At 38.2% G+C, this 15527-nt stretch overlaps 1 protein-coding gene across 2 annotated transcripts in view; it reads left to right on the top strand.

The window, feature by feature from the left end:
• The window catches only part of LOC139940141 (USP6 N-terminal-like protein), a 61490-nt gene that overhangs the window by 21147 nt on the left and 24816 nt on the right, over positions 1-15527 (top strand). For both annotated transcript variants that reach the window (XM_071936400.1, XM_071936401.1), the window contains exons 4-7: positions 4729-4814; positions 5860-5902; positions 14046-14126; positions 15154-15261. In XM_071936400.1, the coding sequence (XP_071792501.1) occupies positions 4729-4814; positions 5860-5902; positions 14046-14126; positions 15154-15261 (318 nt within the window). The remainder of the gene's footprint in view (positions 1-4728; positions 4815-5859; positions 5903-14045; positions 14127-15153; positions 15262-15527) is intronic.

The following is a 15527-nucleotide window of genomic DNA, read 5'->3' as shown; positions in this document are numbered from 1 at the left end:
AAGGTTACCCGCCAAACTACCATGTCAAAAGGAACAATTTTGCACTCTCGGTGTATTCCCAGGGCCCAATTTTATATCGCTCAGGGTTAGAAATTAGTGGTCGCCCGCTCGTCAAATGCGAGTGAAAATAGTGGCGGGTGAGTCAAAACCCTTTCTCACTAGCTCGCCGGGCAAGTCAAATAATTGTTCCTTGTCATATTATAAATGATGGTACAGTGGCAAAATCCCAAAGAAAACTTTTACTAAAGCTTTTAAAATAGTAAGTTTGACAAGACTAGATATTTGTCAGATTTAATTTGGATTTAATTTTGCTGAATAGTACAAAAAGTAGCTAAGCACAACATGCTTACCAGAATAAGGCTACCAGATTCCCTGTGAAGTAATGTGCTTTAATTGTAAATGGTTTGTTATTCAACAACATTTGAATCTGAGGAACGATTCATGAGTGCATGGATCCTATCCTGTAGGATGGGAGGGATACAGTTTTTCATCATCCGCAGTTTTGTTGAACCAGGATGACTCAATATTCCTTTAAGCGGTGAAGTATGATTGGTGGTCCACAGTCAATTATCTTTCATACTCTCCCCAGGCGCATATTTACTTACATGTATTAGGGCTCCTCTTCCCCTCTAAACCCTCCTCTTTTCTGCCCCTCAAACTCTCCCAGTAGATCCAGCTATTAATTGTAACAAAGTTGCATATCTCCACTATGACTTGATATAAAAAATGTGGACATGGGAGCTGAACAACAGACCATGGCCCAATGGACCCTTCCCATGAAATATGCTAATTACATTTACGCATGCGTACAGACCCTGTTGGTTGGCAAACGCCATAGAGTTGTGCAGTCGTGTCTGCGTCACGCACCCATTAGCCGTGTTCCCTCATTTTGCCAACCAAAACGTTAGTGCGCACGCGCTACGTGCAATTTACATATTTCATGTAACTTAAAAATGTTCTATTTAGCAAAAATAAGCAGGATGCCAGTCACAGATTTTTGCTGGTAACTTTTTCTGGTAAGCTAAGCATTTGCTGTGCTTAGCTACTTTTGTGCTTTGAAATTGGGCATGTTGGGCTCTGATCCTTCGTCTATGTAAGGGCCAGTCAAAGTAAATGTCTACAATTTAAAGGGACATCAAGGCAAGGGGCACTAAAGCCTTATTTCATGGCATTGCTTACTGCAGAATTCTGTGTGTAAAACATGTAGGTCAATGGACTAAAAGTGCAGGATTTTGTAGTTAGCAGTGCCAATTGGGCCCAGGAGCAGGGAGGTAATAGGAGACTTTCTGGGATGATATAGGTGGCAGCAGACTTACTGGCTAAAGCCATTGTTCTCAGAATTATGCGCATTCTCAGAAGTACGTAAACAATGGAAATTTACCTGGTAAGTCTGCTGCCACCTAGCGTTGGGAAGTCTCCAAATTGCCTCTATTGCCTTCCATGAAAAAACAGAATTTTACTGAATGCATTCCGGCTTCAACCATAGAGAAAAGCTCCCACAAACTTCTTTAATCTCCCCAAGGCATCTTAACTTTGAGGTATTCCAAATTTCAATTGGTAGCCATCATCCTTAAACTGTAATTCAACCCCCAAACCTGAGTACCACAGTACACTTTGATCTGCCTCATCTCATGCCAGGCATGGTCTGAGCATGGTCCAATTCAGTCCGCTTGGCGATGTAGCACTTAACTGTTTCAAAACACTAGAGCACTATCCATTTACAAAAAGAAAATTGCCTTTACAGATATGGGCCAAATTTCATGGCTCTGCTTACCACAGAATTCTCTGCTTACTACAGCCCGTAGAATCACATACTTTACAGGGCACCTTAAAAGCAGAAATCAAAGATAAGCAAGAGCCGTGATATTGGTCACAGGACCCAGTTTAATAGAGCTGCTTATGAAGAAAATATTGCTGAACAATTTTCCTGCTGAGCAAAAATAAACAGGAAAGCAACCCAATGTGTGCAATCTAGTCTGGCACCCTTTTTCCCGCACATACAGTTCTGGGCTCGAAAATTGCTTCTAATCACAAGTTGTTACAACTCTCACAGCTCTGGGCCATGTCAGCCCATGTAGGAAGGCATGGCAAGTAAAGCCTGGTGTATACTTCATGCTAATGCAAAACAATGTTAACGTCATAAATTTGCATAATTTTCAACAGTTGAAATGTACTCAACTCCTGCGACACATTAGCTGCAAAAACAGCCCTGTGATGTCAAAATTTGTATGAACCGGGCTTTACTCAGAGATGCTCTTGAGTATGGCTACAGTGTACATGTACATTGTACACGTTGGCTTAAAGGGTAGTGTTACTCTCAGTCCAGCCGTTGATTTCACAAACTCTTCCTAAATTAAGACTATTCTTAGGACTTAGGACGAGTCCCAACCCTGCACTGTAGCATGCAGACCTTAAAATTAATCCTACATGTACGTAAGTTAGGAAGAGTTACTCGTCCTAACTCGAGATAAGACGAGTCCTAACTCTTTGTGAAATCGACGGCAGACTTCAGTATTATCCACTCTGCCTCTAGTCATGGTGGAGTCCCTTTAAAGCCCTGCAAGATTAGCCAGGATCCTCCTACAGTAAACAGCAAGCATCATCCCAATGCTACTCCCATCTCATCCCAACCATTACTCTGATGCTTGTAAACCCAGTGGCCTGTGAGTAATGTGTCATCTACATTGCTAGCTAGCCAACTGTGTACTGTTTATTTTCAATCACTCTGATGCTATGTGGAGATTATGATGCTGGTACATGTACTTGTAGGCCAGCCGTTCTAAATCATATCACTCTGTGAGATTGCAGATGTTACTTTAAAATACTTAAATATCCACACACTGTTTTGTTATGATAACATTTCATTTAGAAACTTGTATCTTAAAGGGAGGGTTTACGCTTGGTTTTGGGAACCATTCGATTGTTTTAATCATACAGTACTTCTATATAATCAAACTAACCACATTAATTTGAAGTGATGTTTTCTCTCAAAATTTGTTGCTGTTGTAGCATTATTGCTCCATGATTGGAGTAACCTGAAGTTTTGATGCAAATTAATTTTAAGAGTAATAACCAAATGTATACCTTCCCTTTAAGGGAGGTTACATGTATACCTTTGGTAATTACTCCGAAAATTAAATACTGCATAAACTTACTTGAGAAGAAGCACTGCAACTGGAGATCATGCATAGAAACGATTCGCTTCCAAGGAATGTGGTTTTAGGGAAAGGGATTAAAGACATGTATAATTTACAATCTGATAAGAAATATTTCATGCATAAAAGCATTTCTTGGATTGTGTATTCTAATTTAGGATTATTCTTCCTGCGTGGACACCAGTTTTTCGGCGACATCTCTAAAACACTACTACACTTTTTGAAATGAAATTTTCACAGGGGAGTTTTACATGGTACATGTATGTAATGTAGGGATAGATTTAAATGTTTGAGCGGTTCAGGTATATTTTGCCTTTAAAAATTGTAATGAAATATATGAAAAGCAAAACTTGGTGCAAACAATGAAAAGTGAAAACAATCCATCAGTATGTAAAGGGCACTACTTTGTATCCATCAATTTCTTTTTTTTCAAAGGATATGAAACCATCCAAAAAGTACATTTCAAATTGACCGTAGACATGCAGGCTACACTGAAAATAATTTTAATTGATGCATTTGTTTTAGTTACCCTCAAGTTTCAATCGAAAAAGTGGATAGAATAAAGTAAGATATTGTTTTTCATCCATTTTTTAAGGACATTTTGAGAGGGGTGAAACAAAAAAAATTGTTTAATATGTTAATTTTGTATCAAGATAAAGAGTTTTTACATGTATGAAAGTAGGATTTAAAATTTTGCATGGGAGTAGTATAATTAGGTGAGGTTTGCAAACTTTGCCGTAGCACCATGTGTGATTCTCTTTTGAGTAGGACTGGTGGTTTACTTCTCTTGATTTTTGTTTTATATTTGAATCAATATGGCTGTCCATTTAACTGTTATCTTTGTGAATTTTGCATTAGACTTTAAAGGCACTGGACACATTTGGTTATTGTAAAAAAAAATGAGAAAAAAAAAAAACCAGTGTCCAGTGCCTCTTATCGGCCATTCATCATCCATGCACATAATGTACAGTGTACAATCTTCATATCTTCTGTTAATGTATTGCACATTATTTTTTTTATGAAGAGGGGCTCAAGGTCAAATTCAGGTTTGGGATGCACTCATTTTTCAGATAGAGTCCCAATGGATGTAGTAGGGATAAGGTGATAAGAAGCAATTTTTTCCCAACAAAACAAATTTAACCTCGGAGCCTCTTTAAGTACATGAACTACCACGTATGCATGCATGAGGTAAAACCACATGTACATTGTAAACAATGCTTTGTTTCTCCTGTTTGTATGTGATTGTACAACATGTACGTGAGGTATGGTGTACATATATGGAACACCATTAATTGAAAAGGAGAAAAAAAGCATTGTACTTTTATAGACTTGAAACATACAGTACATATGTAAACTGGTAGAACTTATTTGAATACGCATTATTAAGAACACAAATGTCAAGATCAAGATTCGATCCGTCACGTTGCTTATCAGAACTACCGACCTGAGGACAGTGAATTTCCTGATCACATTTTTCAAAATGCGTGGTATCCAAAGCATAAATTCCAACATTAACACAACTTTATGAAATTTTGTACTAATAAAAGTTGTTTTTTTCCCTTCTTTCTGACAGGGTCGTGAAGATGGTGCAAGCATTGACCCATGGGAGGATGCATCCTATATAATCTACAAACTCACAGATAAATACGGCTTTTTGCAGTAAGTAACTCTGATACTGTGCACTTTACATACCAACAGAGTTCAACATAACACTGTCGCTAACAACACCTTGCAGTAGTTTGCTGTATAAATGTAACTTGTTTAAAGGGTATACTTTTTCCTAACAAAAAAACATAATGTCCATAGATTTACATTAAACTTGCACAGTTTGAAGATTATGATAGTAGAAAGCTTCCCTTTAAATTTTACTTACTGAGGTCCTGTAGTTTTTGAGAAATGAGTAAAAGTAATAATTTTTCGTCTCAGTTTTAGCATGTAAAATTAACCAGTTATGCTATGGTTTTGGTATAATGTCATAACTGGTTAAGGGGATTTTACATGCTAAAATAACTTTGGTCTCATGAGACCAAAATTATTTTGTGACTTGTTTTACTAATTTCTCAAAAACTACACAACCTTAGTTAGTAATATTTGAAAGGAAGCTTTCCACTATCATTATCTTCAAACCCTGTAAGTTTAATGTAAATCTGTGGACATTTTGAAAAAGTACCCGAATCCTTTAAAAGCATTGGACACCTTTTTAGATGTCAAAGACCATTATTCTCACTTGGTGTATCCCAACATATGCACAAAATAACAAATCCGTGACAATTTGGACTCAATTGGTCGTTGATTATGCAAGAGAGCAAAATATAATACATTGTGCATGTAGCACAAGTTTGTGTGCTTTCAGATGTCTAAAAGGCTTCGGGCCTGAAGTCTTTTAACATTTTAGTGAGGAATCAACCTCTTTCTCGAAAAACTATATGTTACTTCAGAGGATTCCGTTTCTCACAACATTTTTTACTACATAGTATCAACAGCTTTCCGTTGCTCATTACAAATTTTCAATTGCTATCAATTATACCAGTAGTGTCCAGTGCCTTTGAACTACTTTAAACCAGTATACAGCTTATGTATTTCTGTGGTTCACGTAAGAGTCTTCAGGGATTTTTTTTACAGCGTTGGTATCCATGTTAGTTTTTCACAAACTTGAATTCCTGATTTGAATGTTCTCTTTGTGTCATTTATTTTTATTTTTTAGAGAGCATGAGCTACCGCCAAGTCCAGATGAAGAGGAGAGAAAGGTGAGATAGTTAGCTAGTTTTAGGTAATAAGATTTGAGGCATTGCATGGTGAGGTATCAATAGCAAGGTTTAGCTGCACGTTACGCGAGCAGATACGTGAACGTGAACGTGAACGCCAGATAATTGTGTTGTTTCTTGGTGACGTCATCACTTTGGGTTTATTTTATGCTCAGGCATGACATCTGCACCTGACGTGAGTAATGGTAACTTCACGTATGCTAAACACGTGAGATGTTTACAACAAAATTTTCTGACGTTCAAATTCACGTTTTTGCTTGCGTAACGTGCAGCTAAACCGCCCTATTATAAATTTGGTTTATGGTAATACCATGTGTGTATCTACATGTACTTGCCTGGTAGATTTGGGTTTTTTTTGAAAAACTTGTCTTGTTATATATTCTACTACCACGGAGTAGATTTATTTAATTCTGGAGACTTCTCAGTTCTGAAACGAACTGTCCTGCTTATTAACTGCTACCCGGGCGGAAGGTACATGTAGACTTCTTTAGCTTTAGTGAATCGAGGGGACTTCTCTTCATAAACTTCACTACCGGAATGAGTTGTACTGGTCTCAACATTTCTACTAGATTTGCTCTAGTTATCAACATGAGACTGGTTTTACAATATAGGTAGGAGTAGGTATTCTTTGTTTATCCTGGTGCTTGTAATCTTGGGCAGGACACGTGGCCATAATTTGCTTTTTTTCCTCCTTGGCCAAATTTCATACAAAATTGTTCTTCTGCTAAGCAAAAGAAAGCAGGATACCAGCCATAGGTTTTACTGAGGCCATGGTATTTTGGCTGGTAACCTTATTCTGATAAGCATGATTTGTTTGTGCTTAGCCACTTTTTGTGTTTGTGAAGGTTAGCAAGTCAATTTACTTGATTGACAAACAGGTGTGCACCAGCGAGGGCAGAGATGATGGTCAACTCTTTGATCGTTAACCCCTCAGCACCCAACGATCCTAGTAAATAATATTACATGTACATGTGTATAATTATGTACATTGAAGAGCTTTTCATTCCACAGTACATTGCTCAAATTCATGGCAGATGTACCTGCACACAAGGAGCCAATAGAGGGCTCCCTTCACTTCATTGAAAGAGTGATACATGTAGCATTTAACCCTTCCCCTTATTTGTTACACATTTGTGATGGGCTTCCTCCATGACTTGCATGTACAATAACAGTACATGAACAGTACATAATACTAAAACACACACAGGGAGGTAATGTTGATGATTGATACAGGTCTATGTACATGTACACTTGATGACTCATGCACACATCCCACACTAATTTTGAAGTAATGTTTAATTTTTGTACGTGGTCATAATACATTTACAACTGAATTAGCACCCGCATATTTGAGTGAATTTGTTCATACATGTACGAATCAACTACACGTGTGAAAATTCTATAGGATAGTGCATGTAAAAGCCCTTTGCCCAAAGGTGTTCAGACATTTTTGAAGTGGGTGAAAGAAACAGTCTCTTGCGTAGCTAAACACAAGGGTGTGTTCTCCACATTGTAGACAATATTGAAATTCTTTCACTTTATCAGTTAAAAGGCTGAAATGAATCCAAATCATAATGTGGAGAAATATTTAAGGGAATCAATGTGTGGTGAAGAGGTTTTCAACTAGTGGTTTAATCCCAACGAGCCTGGTTCTTGATAATTTTACCAAGACAAAGTCGAGGTAAATTATAAAGAACCAGGCCTTGGCGGGTTTAAACCACTAGTTGAAAACCGATTCAACACACTTTGATTCCCATTCATAAATACCTTTTTGGTCAAAAACATCATCACTCTTTGGTCAAAAAGTAAAATAAATGCAAACATTATAATTGTTAAATCATTTCTTTCAACACAACACCCCTCCAGCTATAAATGGTAAAGCCCTCCGCTGCCCTCGGGGGAAACAACCTCTTATAAGGGAATGCTGTGCGCGTTGCGCGTATCGCGTGATGTGGCACAACTGTTTCAGCTGTTGCTCACGACCAATAGGAATGAAGAAACTGTCTTATAAGAACAGGTGCAAGGTCACGTGTCACGCCCATGAATTAACACTTTTTACCGGTCATAAACAAAGGTTTATACACACCCACAAGACGAAATCTCCATCAATAGGAATAGCGAAACTGTCTGATGTATTTATTAATGCTTTTTTTTACCCAAACTCCCTCCAAAATGCAGTCGAGCGTGATGTTTGCTGATAAACATCGTTGCTCAGATGTGTGTGCGTGTTTGACTCCTGGCATGTAAAAAAATTGGCGGTAAATCTTTGATTTACTTATTAGCAAAGCTCCATTTTTAATGTCACGAATGTGTAATGTAGAGAATTAGTTCTGCAGTTCGAGTAGCTGTTTTTTTTATCATGCTGTAAAACAATTCTGCTCTTTTATCTACTTCTTTTGTGGTGAGGATACTTTTCTCAAATCTCCCTGAAATCTATATGTATACCATTGTACAAGTAGGTGAATAATCCTTCTGGTGTATGTAAATTACAGTTTCAATCTCTCATAAAAAGCTATCCAACCAATTGGGGAAAAACACAACTTTATAGGAAAGTATAAAAGAGTTTATTGAAAGTACTACAACCTGTACATATTTCAATTTCAGTTGACTTTGTTTTCCCGAACCAGAAAAGTGTTAAGGGCCCTAAAATATCTTAAAACCTACAGTACAAACACGTTTAAAAAACCTGTTGTAGTTTACTTCAAATAAATAATCCAGGAAGTTAAAGTAATTTAATAAGGATAAAAAAAAAACTGCACAGAAGTTTAAAAGTTTTTTAAAATTCCTATTTTCAAGTAAAACTCATGTCCGCAGTCCCTGTAATATTGCATAATCATGGTTTCACACTGCTCATCAACAACTCTGGCAGCTGAGGGGAAAAGTGAGTTGGCTTAGTGTTACTCCTCATCTGTACTCGGTAATAACGCCTGGTGCTTCTACTGAATTTTCCATACAAAGGGTGGCTTTTGGCGGTTCATCTGCCAAAAGCTTTTCAACTTTGTTCAGTATCAAAGCATTTTAAAAACAGTCTGGAGTCCAAAAGAACATTATAAAAAAGGTTGTATTGAAATTTTAAAACTGATAATGCTGGAGCGTCTCGTTACTCTCTTGTTGACAATCTCCTTGGTTATATTTGGCTTCATGCTATTGGGTTGCCCCCCGCAAATATAGACTTGCTTTGTTTTCATTTGACGTTTTGACGTTGTGACTTATTGATCTTTAAAAAAAAGTATCCAACCAATTACTGTCAGGAAGGTTCTGGCACTTCCCTAAGAGTGACTTTCCGACTTGACTCTAAAAAGTGACTCACTCATTTTTTAGGAACACAAGGCATGGACTTTTTTCCACTCAGCTTTGCAGTGTGCAACAAGTAGGGGAGCCCCAGTATGGAGACGTCTTCCAGTGCATGCACATACCCTTTTTTTTTTGCTCACGAAATAAAGTGTTGGAATAACGTCAAGCGAACCGTGTGCACACAGATAGTGCTAGGATGTCACAAATTAGGGCCTTCTCCTGCGATGTCATCGTATCATACATTGCTTGCGGGTGGCTATGTAATAGGGATGCTACTGTGGTTTTGGATCGTGCGCCAAGGGGACCCCATTTTTTTGTGTCAGGACGCTGTCACAGGGAGAAGAGCTGGACACCAACTGACCGTCACTGACCTCCCATTGGTATTGTCACAGAGGGCGCTGTGCTTTTCTTCGTCATAACTGTGAGATCATACACTCATGAGGATGTTTCTTCTTCAAGGATTTTTCTCGCGTGGGTGAAAGTAAATTTCATGGATTTTATTCTTGAAGGAGAGCCAAACATGCTGGTAACTGCAAGTAGAAATTGTCAAAGCTTTTTGGAATACATTTTGGCTTTGTCATAACTGCAAGATTAGACAGTCAAGACTGTCAGAGGATGTTCTTCAAGGATTTATTTGTGTGTACATGAAGTATAATTCATTGATTTCATTCTCAAAGGAATCTCCAACATGCTGGATACTACAAGTAGAAATTGCCAAAACCTTTTGGAATAAGCTACAGTGCTGGGTGAAAGCTTTTTGGAATAAGACTCATTGGTTTTCTTCTCCATGTGATGGAGTACTAGGAAGTTTTTGCCAAATGCACGAAATGGGCAATCTGTTCCTAGAGTGAATAGAAACATATGGACTCACTTCTGAATTCTACTTGAATGGAGGTCTAACTGTGAGTGTGTGAGCATCGCTGGATTTGAGGTCATCCTGAATATTTTCAGGTCTTTCCTCACTGGATGTGAACATTTCTAGTTCAATCAACGCAGTGAACTCTCCTTGTTGGCTATAATCTTTCGCTCTGTTTACCAGGCATGCAACTTTGTAACTGATCAGCTGATTACCTCTGTTTCTTTTCAAAACAGTGCCATAGAAAACTGAAAAACACCGTACAAAAGTTCAGTGTGATCGGCCATTTCCTCTTTTTGTTTGCAATTTGGAAAGTTGCACGTCTGGTTTTACAGTTAGTGGTACATGTTTTCAAAGGAACCCTCGAGTATAACCGAAAGAGAGAATTGAGAAAGGGGTCTGCGTCAGTGTGACATGACGGAGTTTGACCGTGAGACGGCCGAAGCAGATGATGAGAGTATGGGGAACACGCACGCTGAAGTGTTTGAACAGTTGCCCTGGTCACAAACCCATAGGGTAAGTCATGCAAGAAGTGGCGTCTACTTCTTGTCTTGAAGTGAGGAAAGTGATGGGATTTATGTAGAGCTTAGGAAGCCTGAACGACCTTGAATGTCTTAGGAAATATCAGTCATTTTTCCTCAAATCTCCCCCCCCCCCCATTTGAACCCCCCAAAATGCCAAGCTTTTTGATGTTTTTCAAAACTCTGAATACAAAGTATTTCTCACCAATCAAAATGGATCTTGGCAATTTGAGTGGCCTTGATACACCCCAAAGTCAATGGTATTTCTTGAGTGATAATATACCCTCTTGTGATAACATGTTTGTTAGGGGTTGCACAATGTATGTTTGATGATACTTTGTTAGTACTTAAAAAAGATCGTATAATGGCGCTTTTGGAATACATAAAATTGATTGTACATGTACGTAAATGTACGACCTTGTCACTGAAAGAGTTAAATTTTCAGATAGATGAGATTAGTTAGGGCTAACATCAGAACAGAGGTTTTATACCAGTCCCCGTACATGTATTTACTGCCAATACGCACAATGTTTTCATGTATGTTCTTGCCAATGTCGAAGCTCACTCTTATGGCATGGATGACCTGGAAACGCTGCCTGTGCACATAACAAGTGCATGTGTTAGCATACTCGATGTCCAATTAGGTCATTCCATTTGCACAGCCACTGAAGTTATTTGCTGTTGTTCTTCTATCAGATAATAAATAGGTCCCCATGAACATTGTTACTACCCTGGTTCTTCTCCATGTGAGGTTTGCTTAAGAAATTAGACCCTTCTTACCATGTTTAAAGGGAGGGTGTTCCTTTGGTAGTCACTCTTAAAATTAATGGTTACAAGCCTACAGCAGCTTTTGATAGTATAAATCAGTCTAAGAAACATTTCACTTGGAAGTAATGTAAAAAGAAATCAATTTCTAAACGTGCCCCGAAAGTTGAGCCTGAGAAACGTTACCTTAAAATACTTCTCTGATTGGCTTCAATTAATGCTTCAGTGACCCTTTTGCCAAATCATGTCTAAAACGTTGAGGGGATGCGTGGGGGGCAAGCGGGGGCAAAGACACAATTTGGAGTGTCTACATGTATTTCATGTTTATCAAAGTATCAGGACCCAATTTCATAGAGCTGCTTAAGCAGAAAATACAGCTAAGAAGTTCCCCGCTTAGCAATAATGAGCAGGGTACCAGTCACAAAATGTACATGTGACACGGTATTTTGGCTTGTAACCTTATTCTGGTCAGCATATTTTTTTGTTGCTTAGCTTATTTTTGTGCTTAAGCAGCTGTATGAAATTGGGCCCAGACTTTAGGTTCACTGTACTTGTTGTCGGAAGTACATGTATGTGTACTAGTGAAAGTGAATCGAAAGTACAAGTAACATGACTCTTAAGAACATGCCAAATATAGTGGTAAGATAGATTTGTTGTGTTTACAAACGTACGTTACATGTACATGTGTGTCCTGCTTTTTCTAATCTGAGCCGATGAGTCATTTTCTTCCATCTCAGGATGGGCACAGTTAGCGATCATTTTCATCACTTGTCTAGTTTTATACCCAAGAACGTGTCACTAATCTAAACTTCTCATTCAGTATTAAATCAGTTGTAAATGGTAAAATGGTTTAAAGGGAATGGCCATGAGAACATCATGCCATATTATGCTGGTCATGTATGTCCTAAAAATATTGTAACAATGTCATAGTAAACACATTACCACTGTTTTTGAACAGCATATTTACATTACAAGCAATGCTTCAAAGTCAATCCATGTTTTCTCAAAGAAAAACAACATTGTGAAAGAATTTCACCTAGTTATACCTCTTTTCTAAAACATGCATTTGTAAGTATTGTGAGTCCCCAGAACTGGACTGATTCTGTGCATAATGTGTGTCAACTTTAGACCATAATGACGTTATGACCCCAGCTGTCGATTTCACCAAACTCTTCCTGCATTAACTTAGGATTAATCTTAGGACTTAGGAAGAGTCCCAGCCTTGCACTGTAACATGTAATTGTAAACCTTAAGATTAATCCTAAGTTAAACTCAAGATAGGGTTTAATCCTAGCATTTCATAAAATCGGTTGCTGTAACGTTATCACAGTGTCAAACTGAGCCGTTTAAATCTGTCACGCACACTTACATGCACTTACAATGAAAATGGGCACTGTCATGCAAAACTCTGGCTCGGGTCCAAATCCCACTCAAGTTAATTGTTAGAGCTTTTCTCAATCATTGGAGATGATCTGTGCATTGGGGACAGTTAAACGCTAGACTTCAGAAACATCTTAGTTGTCCTTTCAAACAAATCTGTTGGGAGGGATAACATCGCAACTTGGCACTCGTCCAAAGCGTCTCGCTTTTTCCACTCGCAAAAGTGAAGTTCATAACGCTCAATGAAATTAAAATGTATAAAATAGCTGGTCTTGGTTACTAGACCAACAGCTGCTGATTACTGCATGTATGCATTGGTGTTATTGCTTGATTCCTGGCACCGGAACCAGGCCGTCTGGGAAAGGACATAGATCATAGACTAATTATAGATATTAGAGCATGCATTGTACAACTCCCTGAAAATAGAGTAGTGCCCCTCACACTGGTGCTTTGGGTTTTGTGTTGATTTAAGGCTACTGTATGAAAACAAGTTACTGAACAAACTTTAAAGGTACAGTAGATGCAGGGTCATTCTCTGGTAATGACCCAAAAAATTAACCAAAAGCATCCTTGTCCGAGTTTTCCCTTAACTTTTTCAGTGATTTGGCAGCAGGACCAGTTAGCTTGTCATTTCACTAGTCTATCACCTTGTTCACTGGTCCACGTTTCAAATGAAATATGGGTGCGTTCCACCACTGAACTAGCCAGCCGGACCACTTGGAGTGAATTTTAACTGGTCCTCTGACGCTTTAATTTGGCCATCGGACCACTGTTAAGGGAGAACACTGCTTGTTATAAAGGTTATGTTTTGTAATTCAGCCAGTAGGCTGCAATGAGCAGTTTTTTTAATAAACCATAATAATAATAATAATAATAATAGTGTTAGTAAGCATCCTGCAACATTGTTTCGTTCGAAATGCCCTCAATGATGAGAAAGCAATAAAAGTTTGTCAAAATTTGCATATCTCCAAAACTCACCTCAAGACGAGTTTTGGTCATTCAGATTTCCTCGGTGTCCGTCTGTGAATAATAGGGCCAGAGATGCAGTTACTACCACCTGTCACCTCGCTAAACGTGGATGGATTCAACGTTTATGATGAAAACACTGCACAAAACACTTATATATTCCTTAGGAATATGCAGCACCAGAAAATGAACATACATGCTGTTAATTAATTGCAACAATCAACAATCTCTACCCATGAGGTACCCATTCACTCTCATCCTATTGGGGATTGAAAAAGATTCTGGGAGTTTTAAGTTTAAAAATCGCACCACACTAATAAACTTCACTTTCCCTTTTTCATAGCTTCGGGATCAAGAAATAGAGAGGACAAAAAAATGGCTGAAAATGATCAAAGATTGGAAGCGTTATTACCCCAGTGAAAAGGTAAGCATAGTCAATAATTATTAACAAATGTTTCCCTTTTGCCTCGTACTAAAAAAAACAGAGAAGGGGCAACTCAAGGTTTCAAATGTATGTATTGTATATTCTTTCAGAATTCAGCCATGTGAAATCCTTTTAAAGACACTGGACACTATTGGTAATTGTCAAAGACCAGTCTTCTCACTTGGTGTATCTCAACATATGCATAAAATAACAAACAAACTTGAGCTCACTTTGTCTTCAAAGTTGCGGGATAATAATGGAAGAAAAAACATCCTTGTCACACGAAGTTGTGTGCTTTCAGATGCTTGATTTCGCAAAATCTAATTCTGAGGTCTTGACATCAAATTTGTGGAAAATTACTTCTTTCTCGAAAACTACGTCACCTCAGAGGGAGCTGTTTCTCACAATGTTTTATACTATCAACAGCTCCCTATTGCTCGTTACCAAGTTAGGTTTTATGCTAATAATTATTTTGAGTAATTACCATTAGTGTCCAGCTACCGATTTCACCAAACTCTTCCTAACTTAGGATTAATCTTAGGGCTTAGGACAGGTTCAGTTCCGTAACCAAATACGTAGGACGAATTGAACCCATCCTAAGTTAGGACGGGTTACTCGTCCTAACTCGAGTTAGGATTAATCCTAACGTTTCGTGAAATCGACCGCAGTGCCTTTAACCATTGTTAACCCTTTAGAGACCATAGCTGCCAGAAACCTCTCGTACCAAAATGCCCAAAGTGGCCGCAAACAGCTGCAAGATCTGACCTATTTTTCACTCACACAAAAAGGTCAAAGCAAAAGTCAGGTCCCGACATTTTCCAATGTTTCCTACATTAAAATACATGTAGTATCTATGTTTCTGAAAGAAAACTGAAGGTTTGTTTCACATTGTTTTTTTAGACACTCTCACAAGAAAAGATTGTGTCAAAAGTTTAACAATATCTCCCATGTCGGGTTGTTTGGTGAGAATTATATTGATATGAATGGTGTTCTAAAGAGTTAGAATTGTCTTCTATCTTGGTTTCAGGCTTCAAGACGCATCTACAAGGGCATTCCGGACAAACTGAGAGGAGGTATCTGGGCACTGCTTCTTGACTTGAAGAAACTTAAAGATGAACAGCCTAACGTGTATGAGGTAAGGAACTCTCATACAGTATAACATTTTATAAGTAGAATTTAAAACTTAGCATGATAGATTGGGGTTTTGTTTCTTCAAGTTTGTACACATTTTTCATTTACTTTGCGAACTAACACGGTCGGCCAATTATGGCAGTCAACCCCATAAATGGCCGACCGTGTTTGTCGTTGAGGTAAAAGAAAACCACACAATTTCAGGTGATACTTGTGTGGATCATTATATTCTACTTTTAAAACATCTTTCTAATCATGCATATGATAACA

The sequence above is a fragment of the Asterias amurensis genome, chromosome 7, assembly GCF_032118995.1.
Source record: "Asterias amurensis chromosome 7, ASM3211899v1".
Taxonomy (NCBI): Eukaryota; Metazoa; Echinodermata; class Asteroidea; order Forcipulatida; family Asteriidae; genus Asterias; species Asterias amurensis.
Note: the sequence above shows the minus strand (reverse complement) of the source record. Positions and strands in the feature narration are given on the sequence as shown.